Source organism: Pseudopodoces humilis, chromosome 3 (assembly GCF_049639895.1).
Source record: "Pseudopodoces humilis isolate 2021_Gansu_Grassland_sample_001 chromosome 3, ASM4963989v1, whole genome shotgun sequence".
In the NCBI taxonomy this organism is placed as follows: domain Eukaryota; kingdom Metazoa; phylum Chordata; class Aves; order Passeriformes; family Paridae; genus Pseudopodoces; species Pseudopodoces humilis.
In genome coordinates this window covers 32,692,661-32,718,853 of record NC_142202.1, presented here as the reverse complement: position 1 = coordinate 32,718,853, position 26,193 = coordinate 32,692,661, and the positions used below count along the sequence as shown (strand labels likewise).

At 39.6% G+C, this 26,193-nt stretch overlaps 1 protein-coding gene across 7 annotated transcripts in view; it reads right to left on the bottom strand.

Annotated features, from left to right (window-relative positions):
• Window positions 1–688: 688 nt before the first annotated feature.
• Window positions 689–26,193, bottom strand: part of SDCCAG8 (SHH signaling and ciliogenesis regulator SDCCAG8) — a 103,918-nt gene continuing 78,413 nt past the window's right edge. For 5 of the 7 annotated variants that reach the window (XM_088053499.1, XM_005530615.3, XM_014259360.2 and 2 more), the window contains 3 exons: window positions 6,853–6,979; window positions 4,975–5,057; window positions 689–1,030 (listed from right to left, as the gene is read on the bottom strand). In XM_088053499.1, the coding sequence (XP_087909625.1) occupies window positions 5,007–5,057; window positions 6,853–6,979 (178 nt within the window). In that variant the 3' untranslated portion in view covers window positions 689–1,030; window positions 4,975–5,006. Of the gene's footprint in view, window positions 1,031–3,999; window positions 4,031–4,974; window positions 5,058–6,851; window positions 6,980–26,193 lie in introns of those variants that run through there. The other 2 variants (XR_015772264.1, XM_014259362.2) reach the window with 2 other exon arrangements.

Here is a 26,193-nt window from a genome sequence, read left to right as displayed (position 1 = left end):
TGTTCATTCTGGCTGAAGTAGCTTTATTGCTGGGGAACTGTTCTTTGCGCTTTTTTCACCCCCTTTACCAACTACATTGAAAAAAATAGATATAGAAACTTTTCTCTTGTGTGTAGCTTATCCAACACTAGATAGCAAAATATTCAGATAAATTCTTTCTCAAACAGTTGGGTATTTGAAAAGTAACCTTGAAAAACATGTGTACACAGTTAACCAGAAAAAAAGCCCTCCACCTGTACCCTCCAAATGTTCTGAGTTCAATAATTTGAAGCCAAGTTCAGCTGGTGCCCAGAATACATGCTGGTGGAAAAGTCCAGTTTCACCACCTCAGTATGGAGCCCAGCACCTCTTGTAATGGCTCCTCTGTAATAACCAAGGGCTCCTTTCTCTTAAAGGCCTTGTTCAGTGAATGTTTTAAAGGGGAACCTGACCCATGGAAATTCCTCCACATTAGGTGGAATATTTCTCAATCTTACGCTTTTCTGGTTAGTAAGTAGTTGCTGGGGCTCTCACTTTTTATATAAAAGTGACAAAAATCCTGTTGAATATCAAGTTCCCAGGTATATTCTGGTACTGAGTTTCTAAAAAGGAGGGGAGTGTACATGTGCAGCACTTGCAAACAGCCCCCTTCTCCCTCCTCACCCTGCACATGCTTTCCCTTGAATTCAGAAGGACAGAACAAGGAACCTAGAGATTCTATTATGTTTATTGATATGTCAGTCTGTAAATAATATAGACATGTATGTTCAAATATGAAAATAGATAAAAACATTTTATATAAATTGTACAAATTACTGACATCCACACCATGTAATAGCTGTTAAAACTGGCTTGCAAGCCTGGTCTTTTCAGAAAAGTCTCAGCTGTTGTCCTAGAAAGTTTGGTAGGCAGGTAAGGCTTCAAAATATTTGTGATTCTGTAGTTAAAACCAAATAGAAACCAGCTGAAATTAACTAGCAAGTGTGCCTGTTTTCTGCAGAGGTGTCTTTGGGTGAGCCTCAGACAAGTTTCAGCCAGGTGCAGAGCAGACCTGAAAGATAAAAGGAAGAGATGGGTAGTCTGTATGGCAGTGCCTGTGTTTCTCATTTGTGTCATGTCAACCTGCAGGCAAGATCTTAGAAGAGAAATAAAAACCAGTTAAGGCTGCAGTAAGGCAGAGTAAACAAGTACAGTTTCAAAGCCTGCACTTCCTGTGGGCCTGCTGTCCTCACTCTTTCCAAGCTCAGAAGTCTTACAGGTAGCAAGAACAAGAGATATCTGATTTCTGAAAAACAGGATCTCCATGAGCTTTTGACATGGCTCCTGTTTAGCAGTAAATAAGTGAGCTTTTGTTTTGGGGCACGTCTAAGATCCTGCCCCTTCTCCCTTCCAAGAAGAAGATGGCAGGGTTTTGCCAGAGGGTGTTTACTGTGCAGTGTTCAGCGTGTGTCTGGGGTGGGCAGCTGTAGCAAAACAGGAAACTGTTGCCTTGGTGCCTGTAGGAAACCTCTGGTGGGAAGGCTAATTAGCAGTTTTGAAGATCTTGCATAGCTGTTGTTTGTGCTTCCTCGGTAGCACTTAAGGACTGAATTGAGCAAGACATCAAACTATTGGAGCTGGGGGAGCTACCTCGAATTAAGGCACTGCAGTGCTAAAAATTTAATTTAAGAGATGTACATGACCTCAGAAATAAAAATAAACTTTCTACTTTGGCTGGTTTTGCATTAGAAGACTGAAGGGTTTTGTTTTTTTTCCTTTCCCCCCCCTTGGTTGGTTAGGCTGAATTAAAGAAAATTCATGAAGCTGCAGCTCATTAAAGAATTAAAAACAGTAACATGGTATTTTTTTCCCCCAAAATACATGCACCAACACCAACTGCTATGGTTGTGTCTGCAACCAGTGCAAGGAACTATGGCAATGGAAATCCTTGGGGCTTTAATTCCATGTCAGTGCCTGGCTAGTGACAACCAGAGGAAACCTACTCTGTGCTGCAGGGACCCTCAGCATTAGAGTATGGGCAGAAGCTTAAAAGGACCCCAAACACTCAACTCTTGAAGAGGTCTCCTGGAAATTTCTGTTGTGGGTGTCTTTCCCCACCACAGCTACCCAGCGTTAATACTTTGTGAAATGCAGAACCTCAGCCTGATTGACAAAGTGGGGAAACCTCCTCCTGACTCCAGCCTGGCCTGAACATCTTCACAAAGCAAGCACCAATCCTGTCAGAGTCTCTGTACCCCACTGTCCAAGGGCCCAAGTATTAAAGCTGTCATTTAGGGTGTGCTATTCTCTAACAAAATGGGCACAACTGTCACTGTCACATTCAGGTTATTGGTAAACGAGTTGTTATTGGACTGTCAGGAGTAGGGTCCTTTCCAGTCTGAGTTTCTTCTCCTCCCAATAATATTTTGGTTTTCAGTGCACAGAACTCTGCAGCATACAGTGCCCAGGCTCCTCTGGGCACTCCCTCCTTACCTCAGTGGCATCTGCTTTAAGGGTGGTAGGGTATTGGATGTACAAGTTGGAAGGGTCTATGGGATTGGAACCACAGATGCCTGACTGATTTATTTTATTGCCGCCAACTATACTGGGAGGAGCGAAGAGCAACTGACTTCCTGTTTGATTAGAAAGCACTCAGGTGACTTCAGTGCCTCCATCCTCCATTGCATGCTTGTTAAACTCAAGGTGGAACTCTCAGGAGGGCCAGGCTTAACTCCTTAGCTGGTGCCCAGCTTTGTCCAGTAGCCAGACACTGGACAGGATGTGCAGAACTCCCACACCTGCAGATTCGCAAACACTGAGGAGCTGAATACTTGAAACCTCACGTCAGGGCAGTCAGACATCAAACAGAGGTCTATCTTTATCCCTTCCTGTCATAGTTTAACTTGCATCACTTCTGATTAAACTCCATCCAAGCAGAAGTGAAGATTTTCATCTGCTTAAAAAACCCCACAACAACATCAACCAACCACCATCTGTGGAATGTCACTGGCTGTTACTAACACCTGGCAGAGGCACCATTTCTGTGCATTAAGACTACACTAAAACAAAAGTTCTCTTCCAATAACCAAAGCAATCTTCAGGTCTCCTGAGGTTGAGGGCCATGTAAGGATCATCTTGAATCACTTTTGACAGCAGAGATGGATGGCCTACCTGTTTGCTGGAAATAAGGCTCCCCCTTCTGTAATATATAATAAAAAATAAAAAGCAAACATGGCACTTGGGAGCACTTTTGCATTAACTTCTGGGACCTCACTGAAAATTTGTGCTGATACAAGAAAGGAAAGAAAACCCCTGCTCCAGAACAGCTGTAATTCTGACAGTGCCTCCCACTGAGCAGCTGGAGTGAGGACGGGAACACAGGCACGGGTGAGTTTACTTTAACTTCTTTTAGAAGAAGGGTGATCAGCTCACAGACACGCTCACTGTGACAAAGACATCTGTAAGGAGGGAGGAGAGAGCTTTAGTGGATCAGCCATACGGAGAGCACAGGGAGAGTGCGAGTTCCTGGCCAGGGAAGGGCTGGCTTGCAGGAGGAGATCTTCATGGGGAAGTCAGAGCAGCAGCACAGGATGACAGCCCTTGCTGGAAGTAATCCTCAAGGTCCAAATCCTACCCGTCTGTGCTCTCTCTGGCTCAGCTGGTCAGCAACCCTTTCTGGCAGCCGAGGTCTGTGAGGGGATTATCCACCAGGACAAACACTTATTTTTGTCAAACTGATGGACACCAAGGCAGACCCTGCAAGAGAGAGGCATCCCAGCCCTCATAAATACACTCGTGCCTGGTGGAGGTTGCTGAGGTTTCCAGAAATCTCTGTTTAGATGTTTGTTTGCTTTCTGTACATATTTATTTAGTATTCTGTATTTCATAACTATGTAGGAGGGAAATTAAATCTCTCTTATCCTTCTGCCTTAGAGTGAGTTCCAATATACAAGAGACTTTCAGAGGTAGAAATTCCAAACCTGAATGTTCTAAAAACTTTCAAAATGAAAGGTGTAAATCCCATAATTAAAATTGTATTACCTTTACAAGGTCCTGAATATGCTCATGTGGCCTGTAAAGGAATGCAGCATTACAGCAGGATCAGGTACTTCTTTTATGAATACTTTTCCTTCACTTTAAACCCCTCAATTTTCCTTACAGTGTCAAATGAGTTTTCCAAGAAAAACAGGCTCTCAACACACCAGCATGTAGCTGAATTTAAAGACATTTTTTTCCTTTCTGCTGTCTTTCTCCCATACAACAAACATGTAACATTAGAAATAAAAACTGCAGTGGAAGTAACGTGACTTCTGAAAAGCTCAGGGCTTGTTAGGGTTTGTTGACTAGGTCAACTAGATTCAAGTAAATGATGCAATTTTAAATTCTTTAAACTTTAAAAGTTTAGAAACTCTTACAAGGCAGTAGGAACAGCTATAACTATGTTGCACTACTGTAACTCAGACAGCACAGCTCCAAATACAAATATTTAGATAATGTTTCTTTCAATGTGACACTAACTGTTATGATTTATTCCAAAACCAATTGCAGCCTTTCTGAAGAGATAAGGATGACTCAAGCTTCCTCAGACAGAAAATACTGGAAGCAAGAAAACTAAGCATTCCAAATCCAAAGGCAAACACCTAGTGACTATCCAGACAAAAAGTGCCTGGGTTAAATCTGAGTTCTTCCAGAAGTTCCCCCCCTAGCTAAGAGCTGTACATCCCCCTTTCCCTTCAGCTTACATATTTAAGATTTTTTTTCTTTTTAATTCTGTTAGGTAAACTTGTCTTTGCTATGGAGCGCTTGTCCTTAAATTTTTAAGTGCTTAAAGAAGAAAAAATCAAAGTACAAAAAACTTCAATAGTTTCAAACCCAAAAATGTTTCAAACACTTCCTTCTTCTTTTTGTCTTTAAGTGTTTGCCAGATTCAACTCACATCTGCAAATAGTTTTAGTCATGCTCTCCTTTCCTCTCCCCCCTACTCTATATATAGGATATAGAAAAAAAAATACCTACTTCTTCTCATTTTTCTTTATCCATCCAGGTTTTTACTTCATTCCATCTGTGTCCTGTCTGAGATCTGCATCCCATTTCTTTTCCTGAAATATGCAACTGCAGTTACTAGCAGTTTATGTTCTAAGATACAATAGCACATTTTGATTAGTGTATTTTACAGTATCTTTAAAAGATTAGGTTATGGTTGGTTGCTTCCACCTTCCCCCCCACCAAAAGAACCTCCAAAAACTTTGTAAATTATAAATGAGAACTGTTGGACAATACAGTAAAATGTGGAATATGAGGTTACTTTAACGTTTGATCAACACTGACTCCGCAATTGTTTGGTTTTAGTATTTATTTCTATACTAACTACAGGCATCTTTCTGCAAAGAGCTTCCATTTATGGTGAACTGTTCTTCAGCTTCCTTAAAACAATTGTCTGATATTCCAAGCAGCTATTTTGGGCTGAATTCCAGTTCCCAGAGAACCACCATTGCTTTAAATAGCTGCAAATACATTTTTAGGGCTCATTTTGTAATAACTTTTATATCATTCTTCTTTTCTGAGTGTTCTCAAAAAGTGTCCTCTGGAGCACAACTAACTTGTAATGAACATAAAGAATGCAGCTTTTGCCAGTCAAATCTCGATAGAAGTGTAGTATTTGAATGATTTTTTTTCTCTTTTGTATGATTTTTGTACTTTTGCCCAACTCCATAAAAACACAATCACTTCCAGATAAAATAGATTATGATTGGGTCTTAACAAAGTATGGATTTTATTCTCCTAGGTTAAACATTTACTGACTTCTACACATAAAAAGCCTACAAAAATGGTATGTTTTAAGTACTTTAAAGTTCTAAGCCAATTCATGTTCTGTTTACTGCTAGGTGTGCTACTAGACTAAATTTCCTACAGTGAATGTCCTTTGTTACTATGTTCAGAGAACCCCAGCTATCCTGGGCAAACTCACAAGTTTGAAAGTCAGAAAGCATTGTAATTTCCTTTGTGACTGAGTAAATACACTAATTCAACCTTGAGTTTGATTATCTGATAGTTTTACTGAAAACCTCATTCTGTGCTTCTTAGTTCTGTTCCTTTTTCTGAAAAAAAGTGAAAGAAGGACAAAGAAAAAACCCAGCCTCGCAGTCTTTTCCCTCATTTCCAGAGCACTTACTGGCTGAAGAACAGTGGCCAAAACAAAAAAAGCCAGAACAGCCCATAAGAAGCCACAGCCTCCTAGGGACCACTGGAAGCAACAATCAGACCTGCTGGAGAAGCAGTGCTGTCATTAGTGCCCAGGCCAGATTGATTGTACATTCACCATTTCACATTTGTGTGCATGAATCACAGAATATCTTGAGTTGAAAGAGACCCACTGGGATCATCAAGGCTCAACTAGTGGCTCTGCACAGGAAATCTCAAAAGTCTCACCATGAGTGGTCACTGAGCAGCAAAAAGATAAATTACTTCAAAAAAAGATGACAAAAAAAATCACAAAGTGATGGAAGGACTTTAGTGTGACAAATGGCAGCAAAACCTCTAAGCAATTATTGACATCAAGTTACTGTTTAAACATTAATGATATTAAAGAAAAGATTTCCCTTTTCTCTGAAAAAGCAACACAAAAATCTTCAGATGAGAAAGCTAGGAACTTCTGCTTTTTTATTGTCAGTTCAAAATACTTTTTTCATTTAGTTTAGATTTAAGTGAGAGTCAGGTTCTGCTACCTGTCTCTTTCCAACTGCATGAATTTTTATTTTATTTTTTATAAGGTAATGCTGTATTTAAAAGAACAACAGCAACAAAATCCAGCAGTTGAAATCAGACTGCTGGCAGATTTCTCTGCTAAAGCTGCAGAATATTCCCCCCAGACTTTCTTTTCTTTTGGCACAGTACCTGTGTTCGCAGAAACTGCACTTCTTCTGTAAGCAGGTGCTTCTCTTTGAAGAGCTGATTCTGTTTGTTGAGCAACTCCACTAACTGCTGGGCAGTGACCTGGCAGTGCTTGTCAAGCTGCTGTAACCTGGAAAAGAAATAGATAAAAGGGTTGCAGAACATCTGAAGTTGGAGTTCACAGAAGAAGCTCTGATGTTTGCACTGGTGGTCGCAGTGCCCAGAGTCCAGAGTTCAGGTTGGACTGAAACTAAAGTATTACTCCTAGAATGCGCATTAAATGTATTTTCACACTTTAAATTAGCACTTTTAAAGCTTTTCACTTTTAATTTGGAACCTTTATGAGGTCATGACAGCAAATCTGCTTTGCTGTGACATCAGTAAGGACTGCAGGCCTGCATCCTGACACCTGTAGCTAAGCAAGCTGCACACTCTGTAGCTGCTTCAGTAACTGTCTTCTTGAAACACACACTGTAGCCCAGATTATAAAACCAAATACCCAAATTCCCTGACAAACTGGACCTGAAGCGACAAAAACTTCTGTTTTCTGTCCACTGCTCTTTGCAAGCTGGTCAATGTCCAAAACTCATTACAGAACATAGCACTTATTTCAAGTAAGCTTAGTGTTAATTAAGCATGTCAGCATAGATCCTTTAACAGTATAACAGGGATTCCTGGGGAAAAGATGTAAAGAGCCCATCATTCCAAAGCTCCTCCTCATCGGGGGCTGCAAAACAGAGGGAAAAAACTGGCAGGTAACAGAAGAAACATGCAGGGGCCTTCTGCTTACACTGGATGAACAACTGCCTGAGTTGGGGCAACAGTGCTGTACGACAGGTCAACTGCATATCTATTTCTTTAATCAAGAAAGCAGGTATCACTTGTTACTTCTCCAGTGACTGTTTATTAGTCCTGGCATCCAGTCAGAAGTCATTTCCAACTCATGTGATTTTTACATCAGAACGATATTTTTAGTAGATAATCACAGGTAGTCCATGCAAATTTCAAAAATATTACTGGACACAAGCCCTAGTGTGTTGTATTGTGAAGCTCTATGTTCTTTCAAATAAACTGCTGTAAATAGAAAAGTCTTTAATCATGGAAATGCTCAATTACACTTTTCTGCTTGCAACTTTACCACCCAGTGTTGTATTTAAGCTGTCTTCTTGAGCAGAGGGAGAAAGATGACATAGGCACTGAACTGAGTTTGGCCAGCAGGCCACAACTTTTACCTTTATCATCTGTACCTCCAGCGCTTGCCTACAGGTTTAATAACACTTGAATCTAAAATTCTGGGCAACAGTGAATGAAAAGGGTGCAGTTCTAGTCAGTGCAAATCTGGATTGTCAATTCCTAAATTCTGCCTGCCAGTCTGTACTCCCAAAACTGCTGCCAAGCTGGCCCTTGGTCCGCACACTGGGACTCCCAGCCTATTCCGGTGTGTTTAGCTCCTGAGGACAGGCTCTGGGCCCTCTCACAGTATCTGCTATTATATGTGACATGTGCAGCACAGCCACACATTCCCATATGCATTGTATCTGGCCTGCCTGCTGATCTCGTAAATGATTCAAGATGAGAAATGAACAGCTCCACCCACGTTCACTGTACTTCCCATATGTTACAACTGCACATCGATGCCTGCCATCATTTTTACAACTGGGTGACAGAACCTTCTGCACATTTTGCTAATACGAGTCAGGGAGGTTGCACAGTCGCCACGTTCATTCTGGCAATACCACCTTACCAGACAAATTTACTGCATCCTGAGCATCTGAGTGACCACTGTGTCCTCACCCTCCTGTCTAAACAAGATAATTTTTCCACCAAAGTGCAAGATCTGTCCAGTTGGGATGGCATGCAGCTGCTCCCCCTTGGCCTGGTCATGTTGAAGGACAGGGACTGACTCCATGCTCTATAATGTTACTTCAAGGCACAAGGTGAAAACATAGCTCTTGAACCATGTTATGTTTGGATTACCCACAGGAGTAGGACATACCCAGCTGGCACTAAGGAGAAAGCTCCTAGCCTCTAGCGATAAGAATACCCTTCAAATAATTTCCCATTAACCACTTTAAACCAAAATCCCTATTTCTACAAGGAGGCAAGAAAGAAAGAGTTTTATGGGATGAGTGGTTCCACAGAAGAAAACAACCAAGGCATCACAAGTTGCAATGAAAGCTTCAAGGTAAATGTTTTTTTCTTATTCTCAGTACTTGGAACTCATAGGCAGTTTTATGTTAGAATGGCTCCAACCTACCTTGCTTTTTTCGTGCAGTTAGAACATGCAGAAGACTTCACACGCAGTGAAATCTGGATCTGAGACTAGGCTATACTCCAGGCTGTCCAGAAATGAGGTGAAACATCTAACACAGAGCAGAGCTTTGGCACTACGGTGAATTCCACCTGCAGAATAAACTTCCATTGCAACCAACACCACGAAGCTGTACTAGCACCTACCATGTTACACTTCCCCTTATGTATGGCCTACAGATAAAAACAAAAGCTGCTTTATTTTCCATTGTAACATATTGCTAAACCAGGGGCACCCACAGGACTCTGGCTGCAAGTTCCCTGCCCTGGGGGACTCAGGCCCACTAATCCATAGGCAATCCACAATGAAGGTAAAAGCTGATATAACCTGTCAGCCCTCCCCTGGGTTTTAATGTTGATTTGAATGAAATTAATATGCAAGGATCTGTAGGCAGTACCCATTTACCCTGCAGTGGGTATCAGTCAGCCCTTGACATAGTAGAGGCAGTAAAAGATTATTTACTCTTTTAGCATAGTCAGGTTACTGGTTTAAAATGTTTTCACTTTACTCCAACGAGCTGGATTTGCTGAAATGACGTGATTGGATTGCAGCAACCTGCAGCAGCTAAATCACCAAATCCAATAATCATGCTGCATTTACTGGCACACATCTTAATTAGGTTTTAATACAAGTAATCTGATAACTACTTCTGGCCAGCCAGAGCGGAGCTGTCAGTGCTGAAAGGGCTGTTGTTGAGTAGCTCAGCCAGTGCTCTGCCATGGCTGCCTCCCTGCTGCCCCTGCTGAAGCCCCCCATCTGCCAGTTGCCACGGTAACACAGGCCAGCCCATCACCCCACCAGTGGGTGCCACAACCCTCAGGCACCCCATGGCAAGGGCTGGAGCACTAGCCACTCAGGGGGGGCACTAGCCACTCAGGGGGGCCACCAGCACTAGGGCCACACCTCTGTGGGTGAGGGGGTGCTGAGCCTGGCTCCTGCTGCCCCCCAAAATGACCAAAACCCAACACCATGAGCATATGTCACTGGGCAGCAAACTGCCTTTAAAATGCATTTGTCCTGTCAGGGCAAGAGTGTCAAGCTATGAGTTTCTAAGGTTGCTCCTGCATTGTTTGATTGCCTGTGGGGGATAGAAGGCTCAGATGAGTTCCTGGTTCTGAGTGGGAAAACCAAAGACCACGTTGGAGACCTCTGCCATGCTGCAAAGATGCAGCTGAAGGGTGATCATTATGGTGATCACACTTAGTTCCTGACACAGGTAGGTCAGGCACTATCTAAGGTCACCTTCTGCTGAATACATACCACTGATCAGGCTTGCTTTGCCTATATGATGATCTTGGTGCCAGACTTGCTGCCACCAAAGAGTTAAGATGTATGGCTGGTGCTCATGGTGAGCTTGTTTCTGCAGCCACAACTGCCCCAGCTGCTGTCACTCCCCACTCTTCTCATGGGCATGGTAGGAGAGGTCTCTTCTGCTTTCTTTCCACCTCAACTCTGCTACATTTCTGTCTTCCCTTTTCATAGGAAGTGATATTGTTTTCATTAAGGCAGAAAAATTTGTGTTAACTAGCTGTTTGTATCTTGAATCAGCTGTGAACAACTATGAGATTGACAACATTGTTGTCCAGTTCTGAGCCCCTCAGTTTAGGAAGGACACACCAAGGTGTACTGTGTCCAGCACCCCTGTACAATAAAATTAGTACTCATGTGAGAAACTTGCACCTTCACTGTGGTTTACAGCACTGATACATTCGGACAGTAAATTTTGAGGTAAAAAAAGTAGAGTCTATGAATTTAGAAAGGCAAACAAAGTAAATTAAAACCCAAAGTTTCACTAATGTCCTATATTACTGTTTACTTAAGATCTTGACCCATAGATCAGTGCCTTGAAACAACCTTAAGTGATAAGCATCTCAGAGAAGCCCCCACGTGCTCCCAAAATTTAGAAAGGAATATCTATACGTACAACCTATCCTTTAACTGAATTGCATTCTCCCATCTGGCTTCAGAAGCAAAACACTATGATGAACCTTTTTCATGCTAATGAAATAAAAAAAGCATAAGAGGAAAAACACACAGACCAAAAAGCCACCCTGTAACAGTGAGTAGAAACTAAGGATAGTGAATAAGCCTCCTCATTTCTGTCACACTGAAAGCCCTGAATTCTAAAAGGACACAGAGAGACAAATCAGGGCATGTTTTAAAAAGTTTCCATGGATTTTCCCACCCTCTGGAATCCCTATCAGACTTCTGTTGCCACAAAAAGGCCAAGACTGTCATTTGCTCAGGCAGAGCAGATCTACACCACTTCTAGCTTAGTAAGGTAAGCACCTGCCCACGCTACAGGCAGAACAAACCCATTCAACGGATGTTAACAGATGGTAACTAAAACTTAATATCCCTTGCACAGTTTGGAATTGGACACCTAAGAAGCAAATGTCCACATTTCACCATGAACCCCTTGACCCAGGTGGCTTTGTATCACTCAATCTTCTTCTTTTTTTTATTTTAAATTTAAATTTATATCTATAGCTGGGTAACATCTAAATTCCCTTTTACTAAAGACACTCTAAAATTTTCCACTTACTTTTAAGTTGTCTATAGTATATCATCGCCAATAAGATATCAATGTTCGCATGCTATGAAAACACTTACAAATAGGGTTTAATTAAAAGTTTACATAGGAGCTTCCCCTTTGTTTCAGATGTCACCACTGACTATTCAAATATGTCTTCCACAGCTGGTCCACCAGGTTAAACAAACAGATCATGTAGGAAACCTGAGCCTGGATCTATTCCTGGGCTTTTAATAGCTCATGTCTAACATGCTGAAGAGAACATTATCAGCCTGCTCTTCAGTAGGGGGGTGTAGCAGCTGGGCTTCTTTGCTGCTGTGACGGCCACTTTTAGCCCTACTGGGTTTTGACAGGAAGGAAACAATGGATGAGAGTGTACAGCAGGCTGGAAAAGATATGGATGAAAGCTTCACTAATGACTATTTGTGTCTGTATCCCCTGGCTGAAGATGAGGCTTTTCCTCCTTTAAAGGAATACAAAATAGTAAGAACTTTGATAGGGATATGAACCCTGGATGAGGTTTGCTCTAGAGAAGAAATAGTTCTGGTTACTATTTTATGCTTTTAGTTGACAAGTATGAAGTAAAACAATTCTCCAGATCATTCAGGCTAGTAATTTAGAATGTTGTAAAGTACCTTAGGAAAAAAAAAAAAAAAAAAAGGGAGGCAGGGCTCAAAGCAGACAATATTACAGAAATATTCTGAATTGTACAGACTCTACATTTTTTTTTGTTTTTTTGAAGATGTTCACCTCTCTGATTTTGTTATGTGCCAGAGAGAACAGATTTTGCAGTTTCTCAGTCATATCCCACTAAGGTTTCAAAAGTAGTCTCCTCATGTTTATAAGATAAGTATTTGTATTACTGAAATAATTTTCCTGTGCTTGTATCAGTAGTTACAACAATTTTTGTGGCTGGTTTACTTTTTATAAATGCGTGCGAAATTTCTCCTACTGCTAACTCAAATTCCTCTTATTTTATTACCAGACAAACCTGAACCTGTACAAACTGCTAGCTGGTGTCCACATAAAGCAATCACTGTATTCAAGCTGGAGACATTGAGAATTTTTAATGCAATCTGCCCAATCTGAACTCTTTCCTTCACAAATACTTTGCCTTTAAAAAGAAATTCCCAGCATGAACCTCATCAGAAGCGACATGTAACAGACAGTACATGTGGTGTCTGGGCAGGCAGCAGAGAATTGAAAAAGAGGTCTCCACTTTTTCTATCCCATGGCATGTGCAGAATGTACATGTGGCCCAAGCTGACATCAGGCATTTCAAGCAAAAAACCTGTTAAAAGCATCAGCTTCTGTTAATTTACTTTGTCAGATATTGTCTTAATTAAAAAAAAAAAAACTACCGCTAGAAAGGGCAGTGCAGCTGAGCTACAACTGCTTCAGTTGTTCTGACAGTCACAATTGCAGGCAAACAGAACAGCTTTGGGTTTGGCCCTGCTATCCTCATTGAGCCCAGATCCTGGCTGCAACCAGCAAGGGCTGCAGGCATTGAGGTACTGAGCATAAAGCTTCCGTTTATCTCATTAGCTAGTAGTACTTGTGTTTGAAAGGTAAAATATTTCTCACCTTGCAGATGAGAGGCCAATAGTGCCAGGTACAGCCCTTCTCATTTGGTTATCTGTAAGGGAGCCTTTCCAAGTTTAAGGACTATGTATCACAGTCCTTCAAAACCATCCTGCAGTACAACCCCAAGGCTGCTATAGTGCATAGTTTGACCACTATGAAAATAAACTCTAAAAATATCAAACACAAAGTGTTAAATATCTATGGAGGTGTCACTTGCTACTTTTGGTATTTAATCCCCATTACCCTTATTTTTCACTCTAGAGCTGTGTCTCTTTTCAGTTAATTTCAAATAAATGATTTTTTGCCTTTAAGCTCTGACAGGCATTTGCTTATTTTTTGGGGTTCACATAGCATTATTGTAGTTTACATAAATCACTGTCAAACTAATGATAGTTGTAGGCTTTGTACAGAGTTTAGTTTTATGCTTGTGACACAGAAAAGGAGAAATATGACTTATATTGGTGACAGACAATTTTTTCAGTGCAGTGTATTCAGATAGATGTCTTACATATGAGGGCCCACTGCTCTCCATCCACACAGAGCAGATTGCCTCTGTTTGAGAGCTTAGCCCAAGCTCAGCCTACTCCTCTTCTATTACAGCTCTAATTTCAAAACTTAACTCTTCCTAGGAAACAAAAGGGGAAATAGGGGCACATACAGAGTAAAGATCTAAGGAATGGCTGGGAAGGAGGTCAAGGTGACAGAGGAGCCTAGGATGTGCGTGAGAGGTAAGAAAGATCTGTGCTCAAGATACGCGTGGATACACCCAAGGGGCCTGAAGAGGGCTTGGCCTCTGTTTGCGTTGGCTGGCCATGCAAGCATGCTCCCACCTCACACGGAGCTGCAGCTGGCACGCAACTCAGCACTTTGCAGCAGGGCTGTATCACTTGGGGCCAGCCCCAATCTCCCCACATTCCCCAGTACACCCAAAAACCAGTTTTGCTGAGACTGAAAGTAGTCACAGCAGGAAACACCATGAGGGATGTAACATGGAAGACTAAACATAGGGAAAATGGTAAGGTAATTTTGCATTGGAAAGGGCTGAGAGGAAAGCAGTTTCATCCTGGAAAACCACAAGTGTTTTCAGAAAAATGAGAAAAGCTGGAGAATCTGAGCAGAATTGTCAGCCCACCTTCATGAAGCTCAGCTCTTGTGAAGAGAGAGTCCACTTGGTGTTTTGTTTTGGACAGAAGTTAATTTTAAATTAGTTTTAATTTTAAACAGTGAAACTGCATGTGAAGTTAGTGAAACCTGCAATTGCTTAGCAACACTGAAGGGAAGCATTTCACCGAATACATCTTAAAAATGTATTAGTACATTATAGACAATATTACACTCGCTGTAAGAGAGTGGCTATTTTGTAATTTACATGTGCATTAGTCCAACTGTGCTTCAATTTACTGCAAGGTGAACTTATTCACTGCTATGAAATAATGGAATTTTATTGTTGTTTTAGACAAATATCATTACAGCTATCTTCAGGAAAACCACTAATCCCTCCACAGTAAAGAATATGACTGCAACCTGGCTGTTTGGAGCCGAGTATCAAAACAACCAGATCACAGCTGTTGCAAAGGGTCAATTATGCCTTTCTGGTGACAGCAGCTTAGCCTGTGGATGAGAATACCAGGTCTAGAGTCCCTGCAGTAGCAGCACAGGGCTGTCAGCAATACCATACAAAACAAGCACAAAAGTGTCTCCAGCCTGGCTGTCCCATGTCACAGTTCAGCACATCAGCCAGCGGTCACTGGACCCTGTACAGACTTCTCAGCTTGGTAAGACCACCAGCACCTACCAGCAGGATTCCTTCTGTCCACAACTGTGCATGTGCATGCACAGACTCTTCTGTTACCACCTCATTTTAATAATAGTGAAAAATTCCAGCTAAACTATCAGGTTTTTCTTTGCTACAGGTTGAAATAAATGTAAATAGCTTTCTTGACACATGTTTAATGTAACAATATGAGAATACTTTCCCACCTGGATTACATCAAAAGGTCTTGCTTAGTTTTTTTGTTAGGTAAATTATGCTTTTCTCACACTATTTCCCCATATTCTCATCTTTCAGTGGTAAGCAGGGGTAATATTTCTGAAGCAAACATTTAAAAAAGCAACCTTAGAAGTCTTGATATGATTTTGGAAACTGAATATTCTCAAATAAATGAAAATTAACTGCCTTAAATCACTAGTAGTAAATTAAGAAAACAAAGCTGTGTCTCTTTGTTAAAAAATAAACCGTGGGGTTTGTTCTTTTAAACAGGGATAGAGAAGACAAACACATATGCAAAATGAGAACAAGACATCCACCTGCTCTCAGTCAATTACTGTCTCTGTAGATGTGGGAACCTCCAACACTGTTGCTGCAGCACAAATACATCATTACTTAAAATTTATTCTAAGGGAAGCCCGGAGAAAACATACATATCTCTGTTGGTGAACTCACACATGAACATAGGGCAGAAAGCAGTGGGGGTGTCTGAAAGGCAGTGAAAGCTCATCAGGTGCCCCAAGAGACCCCAAGATCCCCACTGGGGCTCACTGGTTCAACTCTGCTCCTCCTCAGCAGCCATCGCAAGAGCCTTCCAGGAGATGCTGGTGGTCTTGGCACCACTCCTGGAGGACAACTGTCCACCTCACACCTGGCTCAGTTTGGCTGGGGTGAGGTAATGAACAGGCCGACAAAACGAACTCAAGCCTCCCTCCTGAGGGAGGCTACTTTTGATCAGTGTTGAACAACATATGCAGGCTTGAGCAGGGGGGCATGAAGGCAGCTCAGGAAAAAGCGTGCACTGCTGTAACTAAACTGCAGATTAAGCTGAGTACTGCTGTTTCCTAAGCTCCAGATAAGGAACCTTCTGGAGAGTATGAAAAAAATTGAAGAGAAAAAAGAGCAGTAACTGTAATTTTACTTTTAAATTATTATGAATCTAAGCTATATTAGAGCAGCATTTGTCCCAGTTTAAGATAGTGTATTTTTCAGCAAAGATTCTCAGTAGGGAGGATGCTTCTGTAGTTAATGGGTTGTTTCTAATGTCTCTGAAACCATAACATTACCTGCTCAGCAAGTATTTACCTTCAAATGAATACTGGGCATCCCTTATGTTATCTCCTTACATAAAATATCATGATATTGGGATAATAATGTACTTAAAATCTCTTCAAATAAAATAATCCTAATTACTGAACTTCTGTGCTGCAGCATCAGGGTTTTACTTCCTTTGAAACAAATGTTATCAAGGAGAAAAAACTGCATTTACATATCTACTAAGAGGCCTGATTTCATTGAAATACACAGGAATTTAGAGTTCTATTGTGTGACAGTAGAGAAATTACAAAAAAACCTATTTCTGTTACAGATCTGGATACATTAGCTTTTATAGTGGTCCAGAATAACTCCTATGAGCTGTAATGTGAACTACAGACTCCTGTAAAGCACACAAAAACCCATGAAATGCCCAACCCTGTGTTGCTAAAATCCAAAGGAGTTCTGCCTTTAATAGAAGCAGGCCCCTTGTTTGCATAAAGAGTACCTTGTCAAACAGAATACAAATGCCAAGATGGTATATTATAGCCACAAGCACAATAGCCCCATTTTTTTTTAACTAACCAAATCCTAGAGAGAGCAGTTTTCCCCCAAATCTGGGCATCAGCTACAAATTCAGTGAACTGATGTCTCAAAGTGTTCGTGAAGGATGCGGGAAATTTGCAGAGGGGCAAGAGCTTTTCATTTCAAAGAGAAGAGAACTGTATGTTTTCATTATAAAAAATGAGAGTGTGAAAAAATCCTAAGCACACAATAGCTCTCTTTCAAGTATAAAGTTCAGAATTGCATCTCCCAAGTTTCCTGTACGTTAAAAGAACACATAATAATGATCTAAAAATCCTTCACAAAAAACCAACAAGCAAGGATGAAGCAGTACTCGCCTGGGGGCCAATTGCCTCTCCAGCAGCGGTAAGGCTGTTACTAGGCTTGCAGTACCATTTGTTCCATTACACAATCTCCTGAAGCCTTTTACAGAGAGCTAAAACAACTGCCTGTACCAACACGACACATGGCTTTCCATCCCGACTCTTTGCTAATCCAGACGCTCCAACCATCTTTCTTTAAGATGCCATATGGTTGGCAGAAGCCTGTAGATCTAGCAGCACATCTGCTTGTATGTTACTTCTCCCCTCCAACTCCCCCCTCCACACCACAAAAGAGAGAGCAAATAATTATTTTACATGTAACCAATTAAACCGAATTTAAAGAGGACGGGGATTATTTAGCTCTAGATATTTTAAAAATATAGGTTGCCGCAGAAGATCATTTGTCTCTCAGTGATTTGGGAAATACAGAGAAACAAAACAAAGAAATGAAAGGCACATGGGCAAAATGATCGCTGCATTTGAATTATTTAAATGACTGCCATTCAGACCTTATGCCCGAAGATTTATTTCCCACGTTAGCGTGCCACTGAAGAAGGGACTGAATTCGCTCTCTGCTTTTGTCAAAGGTGAATCAGACAAGCAGACTAGGAAACTATAATACACCAAACCATGCTTTGTTAAGCAAGCAGAGTGACTTTGTATGTTAATGACTCTGCAGGAATATACTGACACACTGATTTTTTTCTCATGTGATGAGCAAAGATTATTGACACCATAAAAATCCTGGTTGCGCTGGCATGCAGGCATCCAGGTTATCTCTTTAGAATCCAGATGCCAGATAGGCAGCAAAAATAATTTTGTTTGTGATGAGTTATCATTTGTCCATTTATGATATAATGGACTATAACAGAAAAGAAAATATACACTTTGAAGCCTGAAATTAAGGAAAAAAAATAGAAGCTAGAAATTATAAATGAATGTTCCTATAAAATTATCACTGACCACTATGTGATGAATAACCATCTTAGTTAACAAAGGACAGACTGCACAATTTTGCGGTTCTGTCTGCTGACAATTTGCAGCACCTTTTGTTCAGAAACACTATTTCCTCGAACTTTTCCTGCATCACTAAAATAAGGCGTCAAAGAGATAAAATATACCATTTCTACCTCAAATGCTGCTCACATGTATTTTTTGTGCAATTATCTGTGTAGCACTGTGGAACATAGAGGAACATGCAGCACATGTGTCCTAACAATTTTCCAGAACAGGAACTAAATATGTATTTGCTCCAAACAGCCTCCCTGCACCAAGTCTCCATTGCAATGTGCACAGAACGTTCCTTTGCCTTCATAAAACCAGTTTTCCCTACAATATGGGAATGCTTGTGTTCAATTACACAGTGAACAAATTGTTTTTCCCCTCAGCTATTTAGGAGTTAGAGTTCCTACACAAATGATGGGGAGATTGTGTCTTATCCTCACAGAAGGAGACGACCAATGCTGAAGGTTTGGTTGGAACCAGCATTTTTGAGGACAATACTAGGTTTCCAAGCTGTTTGTTGAAGGCTAGTGCCTTCCTTTCCCCTAGTACTCTCTGTCTCAAGGCTATTTAAAATTTCATCAACATTGCTTTGATTTTATACAAATTTATAAATTTATAAAACATTTACTGCTTTGGTTTTATCCAAAACCAAAATTAAAAAGACACTTTCTCCTCCAATAATTACATTTTTTCCTCTCTTTTTCTTAAGAAAGAGATGACAGAAGTTCAAAACATACTTGTATTTCAAAATTTAAAATGTGGCAATATATTCAATGACGTAGAAATTTAGCTCAGTTTAAATTTGATAGGGCTTGATTTTCTAGTTATAATAAAGAACTATATAAAGGGTATTTACAGAAACAAGAAATATTTATAACTGCAGATTAAGATTTCAGTTAGTTCTATGCATAATATTCAAAATGAACTATGAAATTATGCTAGAATATATATGATAAAATAAAAAAAAAACCCTTCCCCAGCCTCTTGAATTACTCTCTTCAGATCTTTCTGTGTTTCACCCATTCAGGTATGAATACTCAGGCTTGGCCACTTGCTCCATTCCTAGATGACTCGGGGAGATGAGAGAGAAAAATTTCCAATTATCTGATTGCACATATTCACTTTCTTTATTTTCCTAGATGAGGAGTGTCTTTGCATTTTTCTGAATGATTCTTAGTAACTCAGTAGCACTTAGGGTTGAAAAATGCCTATTTTATCCACTGTGCTGCTTTGGATAGCAAAGCAGTAATCGACCTACCAGCAGGATGTCTCCTGAACTGATTAGGCCAAAACCAATTGTCTGTGACCACATTTGGTATGTCTGTGCACATTAGTTGTGAATGAAGCTCCAGAGGAAGGTGTGTTTGAAGAGCTGTCACACAGACTCCCTCACCCCATCCCAATCCCTCACCAGCAACACACAGTGCTGCCCTCCTTTCAGTAAAAGTCCCTACAAACATCAGAAACAGAATTTCAGAAATAGAAAGTCTGGCCAACAGAAGTCCTTTGCACATGTGAAACAGGTATTATATTAGGCCCTTCAGAACTTCAATTTACTTTGTAGGCAAAAAGTATGGTTTTAGATTTAGATATGAAGAGAAAATTAACTTTGTATATGTACAGTGACTTCTTGTCTAAGAACAGGTGAATAAAGGAACCATGTGTGAAGTCTTCACCAAGACCTGTTGCAAACTGACTTCTGTAGAAATAATGAAAATGCTGCACACCTTCTTACTGCTTGAAGGATAAGAAAAAAAATAAATATATAGTTTATTCTCTTGACAAGCAAGGGAAAATCATGAAGGTACAGTGTATGTCAAAAACTTCTCCCTTGACTGCAGAGTGTTACAGAGTGCTGCTTATACATGGCCACCATTAATCATTTCTAGTAGAAAGTGCCAAAAGGTTTGCTGGATTGCAGTATGGAACACTAAGAAACAGGCTGGGTCTGATGAAGACACGGCCACCATATCTTGATCAGATCTTTTTGGGTTTGTTTGGGAGGGACTTTTTGGAACGTGGGGCAAAGAGTGAGGTTTTTTAAAGTTTGTAAAGAAATGACAGTTCATATTATATGGAATAATAATGATTATAAAAATAAGCTTAAAGCTCCCTGTATTCATGTTCTAGGTATACCTGAAATGTTTGATATAATAATTGTAAATAATTTACCCAGTTCTATTGGGCATCTCATTTGTAAGTTGTAGAAGCAACAGAATTTCTACAGTGATTTGCAGAAATGACAGAATGCTTTTCCTCTTTTGAGACAAAGAGAAGCAGGGATTTGAATGCAAAACCCCTTCAATCTGAAAAGGACTATATGGGGAAGTGAAGATATTAGCAAGGGAATTGATTTCTTCATGAAATAACCACACAAATACCCTTAGACATCCATTATCAAAACAGAAAACATAGGATCACTACACTGAAAAAATACATCACTTCATACTGGCATTTTTAATTTTGTGGCTCCTGTTTTAGTATTATTTCTAGTTCTTGATGGTGACTTCATGTACTTATTTTTAAGAACAAAATAAAAAAATGTACCTTAAAGGGAAAATAAGTAATCAATCAGGTATCTGAAAGACTTCAATTAACATTTTGACAAGTTTCATGTTATGCAAACTACACTAATGTAATTAGTTTTTATTAATTTAACTCCTTGAATACGAGATATCAAATAAATGACAGAAGTATCCAAGATGCTCTGTAGTACTTAAGTTCCAAATTTCTACAAGTGTCAGCTCTGGAACTGGTTTTTTTGGCTCTTAGACTTTGCCTTCCTCATCTGACACACACAGATCCTGGAAGTATTCAGCCTCCACACTGCAGTTTGTAACTCATCAAGTGTACATGAACAATACATGCCCTGATGAATTATTTCTTATTCAATAATGACATGTATTTTACCCTATACAACTATTGTGATCTATTACTGCAAGTTGCACTTGCATTTATTTCCACAGCTTAGTAGCATTTTGATTTCTGAAATTTTACTTGCAATCTGATGTGTCTGCCACCACAGCATTGTTATAATCAAAAATTAATAGGCCAAGAGAGTAGTATAAAATTAAATTCTGATCTGAAAGGTACATTTGAACATTTGGGAATCTCTCTTCAGATGCTGACAGGGAGACAAGTGAGCGGATGTAGAAAGAATCTGGATATATGGTTCACATATGGGCCTAACAAGAGCAATCTCTTCATATAAAGACACTATTTCTCATGCTAAGTCTACCTTGTTTTCTAATCTCAACTGAAAGGAATGTTGGAATCTGGGACAGTTTCCCACATCAGAGTCTGTTATTTAACTGTCTGATGTCAGAATTACTGTGTTTTCACAGAACCTCTGCAGTTTGGGGTTGTTGCTTTGCTACATTTTGGGGGGTGGCTTGCTTAAGACTACCAATGCTACACCCTCTTAGCAAATTCTTAGCAAATCTTATTCTTCTTGGTTATTTTTCCATCCGAAGCACCCTGAAATTCAGGTACCCCAAATGATATAGGATCTTTAATTTTTGGGGTTTTTTTCAGTGTTGTATGAGAACTATGAGATTACCCCTGATTCCAGAAACCTGGTATTTGGTATTGCCAAGTAGTGCATGTTTTTAAGCACAAGACTTCATCTGAGTCTAGATCCAAAAAATACAGTTCCCAAGTACAATGTTACACTTGTTGTCATCTAGGGCTTCCTTTTGTACCACACAGAATCCAGTATGTCAGCACAAGACAAAAGCACTGAGCAGGGAGAAGAAAACAAATCTTAGTTATCCTGCCATATAGTAATCGTTTGTGTGAAGCCACACACCATATGACCCAAAGGCTCAGAAAGCTACAGCTAGGTTAAAAAAAAAAAACGAACAGTACAAAGGAAGCCCAGTTGCAAATACGCAGAAGGTAGGATGTGGACCATCACTCATTGTGAAGGGAAATATTTTACTCTACTCTGATCAACATACAGCCGTACCTGAGGTACTTGAGGAACAAAACTTTGCTCAGACAGGTTTGGAAGAAAAATGCCAACATTCATTAATGCCTATAGCTCATAACAAACAGTCATCTCACAGCTTTACCTTAGAAGATGTTAGAAAAGATCAGTATAGTACTGAATCCACACAGCACAGAGATGCCCTTAATCCAGCAATGTAAGGATCTGTAGCACAGCATGAGTAAAATTGAAACACAGCGCTTGGAGAAAAACAGCCATGGTTCCTAACAAAGTGCTGAGAAGTCTCTGTTAGCTGCCACAGCTCAAAGCATTCATGGGATCAGGAAATGACCAGAACTCATGTTTAATGGATTTAAGTAACTGAATAAAACCAAACACTACAGCACCTCCAAGCTGTGCAATCCCAAACAACAACTTCGAGAAAAAAAGCACTGGAACACAGAATAGAATATGTGAATGTGTAAGGTACTGTCCAATTTCCTTAAACTGAGGTACTTACCCTCAGACAAGGAGGTTAAAGGCAAAAGTTGCCTCTTATGGCTGTGAAATTATTTTGCAGTTAAGTCATTACAGCAACAAAGGGGCTTGAAGGTTTGCAGGTACCTGTAAGTCACAAGGTTCACAGACCATTTTTCATTTAGTTCCCAATGCCCAAAATAAATGAAAAATTCTTTTCAATTCAGGGTGCTAATTAGGATGATAATTGGAAGAAATCCAAAACCATCCATCACACTTGACAGTAAGACCCTATGTGTTTACACCCATACTCTTTTGTAGCATATTATCAGGAGGAAACTAACAAAGTACTCTACCTCACCTAGCTGGGGTCTTAACTTGATTCCAAGTTTTGAAGGAATCCAAGCCCTTTGAGGAAACTCAGCCAGCAATTCAGGCTAAGATTTCAAAGGAAAAAAGAGGCTTGATTTGTTTTCCTCTTTTCTTTGTCCACCTCTTTTTTAATAAAAGCAACATCTCCAATTTGTGAGCAGTTTTGAAAGGAAGGGAGAAAACACCGTTACAAATAGCAAGCAAAGCTTTCAGTTTATGAATCTACTAATTCATCCATGAAATATACAGGTTTCCTTCATCATCATTTCCAAAACACCATATTATATAAGGTAACAATGGAATACTAGGCTGGTCTGTTTCCCATATTTTTAGTTGGCTCAGCTGGAAAGTGAATAGAGGCTATTGCCCCAGGATGAGTGAATAATTTAATTCAAATGCAATTTTGCACAAAATTACGTTCACAAGTGGAAAAGGAAAAGAAAAAAAAGAAAAAAAAAAAAAAAGCATGGCTACTCAGACTCCATGTTAAACACAAGAAAATTAGTTCCTCCCCCCACCCCCAACTAAACTAGTATAATTCACAAAGTTTAGTTCACAGTGGTGATGTTAAATCAGGGAGGTATAAATCTTAATATCAAAACACCAAGCTTTTCTGTGCTGGACAGGAAATTGCCCCTACACGAACTGTCAAGTACAAAACTTAGGTATTGCATCTCAGACAGCTCTGCACTGGCCTGGTTGAAACCTCTGCTCAGGAGTAGAATTTATGCTGAAATAGATGCAAGACAAAATCCCCAAATTGTAGACCGATAATTTAGAAGAGGTCTGTTGCACGTGGAAATGGTTTTGATCTTCAGATCATAAATTCCTGGAGGCACAGATCTTCTTTAATTACATGACTACAAAGCACCATGTGTTTCCATTATGCTATTTAAATAATAGATTTAATTTGAATTTACATTTGTTGATGTAAACATTACTGACTGTAACATTACCCTGCAATCTGATGCAGAAAGTCACTGAAGTATTAGGAAAAAAATTCCTTCTCAAAAAGATTACAAAGGAAAGAATCCCCAACTGTGCTATTTGAAAATATGAATAGAAATTAGCTAAATAGAACAGAATAAATTTTAGTGGAACAGAAATTTTAGGATGATATTTTCACACAAACAACACTAACATCTCAAGTGATTCTAATTTTTAATTCTGCTCTACAGTTATCTGTTGTGTTTATGGGACCAAATGAATTCAGATGTTTCCAGCAACCAAAGTTCCACTGATTATTAAAAAGAAAGAAAGTAGCATGGGAAGGATCACTTATTCATCTTGCAACACTACTTTAACTGAAGTGCAACTGGGGGACTCTGCTAATGAATTTAGCTATCAGGATGCTAATCAGTTCTGGTTTTTACCAAAATTAATTTAACCTCTGTTTTTGCATAAATAGTCCCTGTTGTTTAAAACTTTGGGGCTGCTTCTGTATGTGGTGGGGGTGGGGGGGTGGGAGGACTCAAACAGAACTTGGTGTGCTGGGTCTACAGACAATTCCGTGAAGAACAGCTCAGAGGGAAGCATTTGGACACAGTAATATAGGGTAAGCTTTTCCCTTGCACTGTTATTAGAAAAAACCCAAACCCAAAACAGCCTAACCAAAAAACACATAGCTCACTATTGCTGTATGAAAAGGATTTTAGTTTTGTATAAATTACCTGCAAGCACTTCTAACAGATGCTATAATTGTCTGTTTGAGAGAATTTATGCTAAAAGACAAAAATCATCTATGTACCATACAGATGGAATGTACTGGTCAGTTTATGACATGATGCTATTAAAAAAATTATTTATGAATTGTTGAACTTGCAGATCATATTTAATTATAATATCAGCATTAATAATAAAAACAACTAAGTCTAAAATTTGCCAAAACAGGGGCAGTTGAAAGTGAGATCAGACAGGACGATAGAGAAAAAGTAATATTCTGTAAAGATTGTACTGGCTTTCAGTTCTGAACTCACAAGACAACTGAGCAAACAGATAAACTGCATGAAAAACTTAGAACAAGCATAGGTTTTTGTTCACTGTGTATATCCAAAATATATAGTTTTTCAGAAGATCCAGAAATCTTCAGAACTTTTCCAGAAAATCTTCCCTCCACATGTACTCCTGGAATATCTAAAATTACCTTAAACATAAGAAAAACATAAAATGGTAAAGAGAAAAGAATACAAAACAGCACTGTAAGAATATTTTTCATATTTTGTCTTTGAAGTTTTTATCTTTTTCCATGTTACTTGACTTTTTTTGTCTGGTAGTATCTGAGTCCTCTAACCCATTCTTTCTTTTCCTTTTGTCCTTACACTAACCTGCAGAAGGAATGAGTGGGAATATAAGGCCTTCTGTCTGATCTAAAAACTCATAGACAGAATTAAAAAAAAAAAAATCCTGGATGCAAGTAAAAAGATGATGGGCAGACAAAAACCAAATAAGTATTTAAGTGCTAGGTTTGAAAAAAGACCCGTTATTAGATCCAGATCACCGTAAACAGTCCCATCAGTGGGGGAACACTCAACACTGTAGATGAAGAATCAACAGGAATTCACATCATCTTGGGATTTTGATCACATCTTTAACAAATGTACTTATGGCAAGGTACTCTGGAACACAAAAATTTAATTTAACAAATATGAGAAAAGCATCATATTGGCAACTTTCTTAATACTTTGCATGTTGCAAAGACAGTCCCTATAACTTGTTTTGCCCTTGGTGTTGTTCACTTCTCCATCCCCAAATCTCAACTGTGCAACCCTCTAAGAGGGCAAAACTCTTTGTAACAACCTGATTTTCTTCACCTACTTGTCATTTTGAGTTCATGTTCGGGAAAAATGCAGTGAATCTGTCAAAACTGTTATGCAGGAGGGTACGGGGCTCCCACTTCAACTTACAGCAGCTACCTAAATGATTTTAACAGGAACTGACCAATTCCAATATGTAACATGTAAATCTCTCCTTTTGGAGAGTGGGGGGGAAAATGGCTAAAGTTTCTTGAAAAAGTATGTTGGTAAATGTAAATGTTCCATCAGATGTTATAAATCTGGATGACCAAGCCATAGGCAGTATTTTTAAAATATTAGTTCAGACATTAATAGGACTTTAGGGAATTATCACAATATATTTGTTGCAAAAGCAGTCGTTCTAAGGTGTAGTAGGTGGATGTTTACTGCAATATTTTGGTGACCTCAGAGAAGTCAATATAATTACTTTTTC